Raw genomic sequence first — 5,711 nt, forward strand, 5'->3', positions numbered from 1 at the left:
GAGATCCGGATGATTCCGGATCTCCTTACTTTCCGCCGCGCCCTCAAGACATGGCTTTTCCAGCAAGCGGGCCTGACCTAGGGAGGATTTTAGGTAGGGATGATTTTAGAAGCAATTTTAATTGGAAACACAGCCGTCAATATTTGGTTTTTAATTCGGTTTTATTGGGGTTTATATTGTTGTATTTTTGTATTTTTTTATTTGTGTATAGTATCTGTTTTTTAAATATGCTGTGAACCGCCCTGAGTCCTATGGGAGAAGGGCGGTATATAAATTAAATTTGAATTGAATTGAATTGAATCAAAGCTTAGAAAGAATGTCGTAACATTCTGGTCCATCAACATGCCCTAAATTCATGTGTAAAGTATGGCTGGATTCAAACTTTGAAATAGGAATTTGAGCTTAATTTATACTCTTAGGGCACTTCAAAATATGTGAAGCTGAGCATATATCCTTCCAACCCATTATTTCTATGTGTTCAGGTCATATATAGCTATACTCTGGAGATAAAAGGAAAAAGAGAAGCTGTTTTATACCAACAGATGTTCCCAAATATCAGCTATCAGTACAAAGGAATTCTCCTATTGCTACTACACTTTAAATGGACATGGATTGGTATAATTTCTGCGAAGAATGAGAATAGTGAGAGATTTGTACATGATGTAGTAGCCATGTTTTCGCAAAGAGGTATTTGCTTTGATTTCATTGAAGGAATTCCAGCAACAACTTATTCAAATAGCATTTTTGACTTTATGGAAGAGGGAATTAAAACATATAAGGTGATTATGAGAAGCACCACTAATGTAGTAATAATCCACGGGGAAATTGATGACATGATTCTTTTCAGAACATTCCCCATTATTTCCAAAATGGAAGGAATAGAGCTGTGGACAAAAGTTAAAGTCTGGGTGATGACAGCACAAATAGATTTCATTTCACTTCCCTTCATAAGAAATGAGGACATAGACTTCATCCATGGTGCCCTCTCTTTTGCAATTCATTCAAACAAAGTGTCTGGATTCCGGGAATTTGTTCAGCTGAGAAAGCCTGTCTTTGACACAGAGGATAGCTTTATCAAGCTCTTCTGGAAAAATGCATTTGAATGTTCATTCTCCAACTCCATGATAGATGATGAAAAAGAAGTCATGTGCACTGGAGAGGAGAAACTGGAGACTCTTTTGACATCTGTGTTTGAAATGGACATGACTGGCCACAGCTATAGCACCTACAATGCAGTCTATGTGATAGCACATGCATTGCATGCCATGCTGTCATCTGCATTCCCATTCAGAACAGAAAACCACAAGACCCAACTTTCCTTTCTGGAACAACAATTCTGGAAGGTAAAGCCCTAAGTCAACAAAATTCAAAAGCTTTGTCAGATTTATATCCACATATAGTTTAAAATTAGATTTATCTACTGCATATTAATATGAGTAAGAGTATACAAAGTTGTATTATACTTTCAAGAAATCAAGTAATTAATATAAGGCAATATATTAGTGCACTTACCTGGTCTATAAAATTGACAAATTCTATTTTTTTACAGTTTATGTGTAATTTTATTAAAACATATTTTTCTACCTTCCCCACAAATATTAGCCAATATTCTTAATAATTCAATTATTTTTATGTTCATCAAACACATTGCAAATCATGAAAGTTTTGAATTCTTAATTTTAATCTGTTTTAGATAGTCCCATAACTTTTAATATTTCTCAATTGTACATTTTATTGTATTTAAAAATAATTCAATAATATGAGTTTATTCATGATATGCTTTGTCAACTAGTATTATACTGTTATCCTTGTTAAAGCTTTGAAAGGATTTATTACCTGTTCTTTTTCAAAAGGAAAATTACATTAGAATAGAATAAGAATAAAAAGAGAGTTGGAAGGACCCTGGAGGTCTTCTAGTCCAATCCCCTGCTCAGGTAGGAAACGCTATAACATTTCAATCAAATGGTTGTCTAATTTCTGCTTAAAAACTTTCAGTGTTGGATCATTATTTTTTTGTATGTATTGATATATTTATTTATTTATTTGTTTGTTTGTTTGTTTTTAAAATGTTTCTCAACCTAGCTCAATCACTTTGTGAGAAAGACCACATTTAACAACAATGCAGGAGATACGATATCCTTCAATCTGAATGGTGAATTACAGGTTGGATTTGACATAATTAATTGGATCACTTTCCCAAACCAGTCTTTCCTGCGAGTCAGAGTTGGGGGAATAGATCCCATGAAATCCCAAAGAGAAATATTCTCTTCTTCTGAGACTTCTGTTGTGTGGCCAAGGAGGTTTAACCAGGTATGCCAGGGAAGTTAAATTCAACTATGTCCAATAATTATTCCACTAATGAAATCAGACAGGAAGTAATGATTTCACCAATATTTACATTCAGAAACAAAATGGTCTCTGATTCTCTATCTAGGCCAGGCCTTTTCAACCAGTGGTATGGGTACCACCTGTGGTACATTGGCACCTGGCAGGTGGTACGTGACCATCCTAGAAAAGTGGTAACGGGGGATGGGAATAAGCTGAACCGGCGCAGCATCACACAAGCCTGAGCGAGAGATGGCTGGAGCTGCAGGGCTGTCAGGGCTCAGCGGAAGCACCAGGATCAGCACCAGGCTCCAGCTGGAGCTCGGCACTGATCCTGGTGTTTCTGCTGAGCCCAGAAGAAGCGCTGATCAGATGGAATGTTGCGGCATCTCCAGGGTCTTGTGATTTACATTCAGATGCTTGGCAACTGATTCATATTTATGACGGTCAGTGTCCCAGGGTCATGTGAAGTGACCAAAACCTGGTGCAACCACCCAGCAGACAGGGAGAATAAAAACCAAACACCCCCCACCCCACCCCCGCTTCCAATCCTCAACAGAAATGCTCACAACAATGAAAACTCGGACAGGAGGAACATATAATTCCTTAGGGGAAAAAAGTAAACAAAAACAGAGTACTTCATAGCCATTGTCCAAATATGCAAAGTACTAAATCATTGCCTTCTTTCTTAGTTTTAAGTTTTCATTCATTAAGTTTTCATTAACATCCTACCACCCTGCTTCCTCTGTACGCCCTCTTTCTCTGTCTCTGTCTTGCTATCTGTCTCAACCCTTCATTCTGTTTCTCTAATTAACATCAAATATTCTCCAATTAACACCAAATATTAGACCATGCCATGACCAATAGGAAAGCAATATGAAGTAATTTTATAAATATTAGTCTAGTCTGGTCCATTCAGAAGCATTTTCTGACAATCACAACCATTCTCTTTTTCATTATGGACAGTCCCAGCCACTTTCTCTCTGTAATAGCAAATGCCATTCAGGATATAGTAAGAACAAATTGGAAGGGAAGCCATTTTGCTGCTATAATTGTCTTCAGTGTCCAGAAGAGAAAATTGCCAACCAGGAAGGTAAGAGTTGTCATATAGAATGCTAATATGTTGCTTGAGGTTTTGGGGTAATTCCTCACTTAGAAAACAAATTGTTATTATTTTGCTTATGAACTATATAGCATGTAACACTATTGTTAATGATTAGTTTTAGAAAAAGTGTTTTCCAGATGAATTTTGTATTTGCCTTTTGGCCTTCTGTAGTTTCTTGAACTTCATTGGCTAGCATCATGAGCAAGGGTTTGCCTGCAGATGTTGTCTTCTCAACTGTTTTAAATAAAAAAAAACCTCAGAATTATTGGGAGTAATTTCAACTTTTTGAACATGTAAATGGAATAAACAGTCTAACGATATCATTATTTAAAGTTGGAGTCAAGACCTGTCACTCAGTTCCAAACTGACTCCAGAACAGTTTTGTAGTTTCCACATTCTCTGGCTAAGTTCTATGTGGTAGCAATATAAGTCATATGCAAATGGCTTGAAAGAGCAATGAAAAAATTGAAAAGTTAAAATTTGGAATGCAATTTAGAAATTGAAATAAATGATCCTGTGAAATATTTCACTTGCTTTTTGAAAATTCTGTGCATTCTTTCCAGCAGCACCAGCTGCAATGAAATAAAATTAGGAATATCAATGACTCATAAAACACAAATTCATAAATAGAACATACCCATGTCCATATCAACCAGAATTATTAAAATTAATTTTACCTATAATCTATTCTAGGTTCATGTGTTAAATGACAAATTATTCTTTTTCTCTTTTTTTTCATGAATGAACTTAACCTGCCCCCATTGGTCCTCCCAAAATACTTGAATGGCAAATCTCCTCTTAGTCATTTCTGACTGCAGAAACTGCAGAATAGAACTTTAGGAAATTTTACAGAACTTTGTCTTTCAGATTTTAAGTTAGCTATCCTAATCACAGGCATTGTCGTTTGCTCATTTTAATGCAAATTCAAGACTATGATATTTCTAATCTGATTTTTGTTTGCAGACATGAATGATTGTTTGAAATGTCAACAAGATCAGTATCCAAATCAGAATCGGGATTTATGTCTCTTCAAAGCACTAACTTTCTTGATGTATGAAGAAACTTTGGGAATGGCTTTGACCAGTTTTGTTCTTTTCTTTTCTTTCATCACAGCTGTAGTACTTTGGATTTTTATTAAGCATCAGGACACTCCCATCGTCAAAGCCAACAACCGAACTCTCACCTATATTCTCCTTATTGCTCTCATGTTGTCTTTCCTTTGTTCTTTGCTATTCATTGGCCAACCTTCCAAAGTGATGTGTGTCCTTCGTCAAACTGCCTTCGCCATTATCTTCTCAGTGGCCATTTCTTGTGTTTTGGCCAAAACCATCATTGTGGTTATAGCTTTCCTATTCACCAAGCCAGGTTCCAAGATGACCAAATGGGTAGGGAAAAGACTAGGCTTCTTTATAGTGTCTTGCTGCTCCTGTATTGAGGGTATTATATGTACTGCATGGCTCTCAATGTCTCCCCCATTCCCAGATGTTGATATGAGTTCAATGGCAGAAGAAATAGTTCTGGAATGTAATGAAGGATCCACCTACATGTTCTACTGTGTCTTGGGCTACATGGGCTTCCTTGCCTTTATTAGCTTCACAGTGGCTTTCCTAGCAAGGAAATTGCCTGATGCTTTCAATGAAGCCAAGTTTATCAACCTCAGTATGTTGGCCTTCTGTAGTGTCTGGTTGTCCTTTATTCCAACATACTTGAGCACCAAGGGAAAATATATGGTTGCTGTGGAGATCTTCTCAATTATAACTTCCAGTGCTGGTTTATTGATTTGTATCTTTTCCCCTAAATGCTACATTCTTATTTGGAGGCCTGATCTCAACAAAAAAGAGCAGCTAAGAGTAAAAAATAATTCAGGAATATAAAACTGTATAGTCTTTCATTTATTTATTTTTTTTAAAAATCTACAATCCTATACTTATGGATTGCAATTAGGATTGTTGAACCTTTTGGAGTATATGCCTCAGTATGCGTGAATAAGAATGTTAGAACTGTTTATTGCCTAACTTGTAAAGAAAATGTCAAAAATGAAATGTCTTGAAGATTTGAACAGCAACACATATTCAAACATTCCTTGGAACTTGCAATTCTGGAAAGGACACTGCTGGAGTTTGGAATTCCCATGTTTTTCATAGAGATTTTCAGGTTCTGTATAAATTATATTTCATTTCCATACCTTCTTTAAAACCCACAGAAAATCAGAATCTAGGATACATATTGAGTGTAGCTGGTTGATAATATTTTATCCCAATTTGAAATAACAAACCATTAA

At 36.0% G+C, this 5,711-nt stretch overlaps 1 protein-coding gene across 1 annotated transcript in view; it reads left to right on the plus strand.

Annotated features, from left to right (window-relative positions):
* The window catches only part of LOC107289517 (vomeronasal type-2 receptor 26-like), an 8,608-nt gene extending 3,304 nt beyond the window's left edge, over window positions 1-5,304 (plus strand). The window contains exons 3-5 of the mRNA XM_015818290.1: window positions 483-1,343; window positions 3,292-3,418; window positions 4,394-5,304. Coding sequence (XP_015673776.1) covers window positions 483-1,343; window positions 3,292-3,418; window positions 4,394-5,304 — 1,899 coding nt within the window. The remainder of the gene's footprint in view (window positions 1-482; window positions 1,344-3,291; window positions 3,419-4,393) is intronic.
* Window positions 5,305-5,711: the final 407 nt, after the last annotated feature.

This window comes from Protobothrops mucrosquamatus, unplaced genomic scaffold (assembly GCF_001527695.2).
Source record: "Protobothrops mucrosquamatus isolate PMUCROS unplaced genomic scaffold, P.Mucros_1.0 scaffold711, whole genome shotgun sequence".
NCBI lineage: Eukaryota > Metazoa > Chordata > Lepidosauria > Squamata > Viperidae > Protobothrops > Protobothrops mucrosquamatus.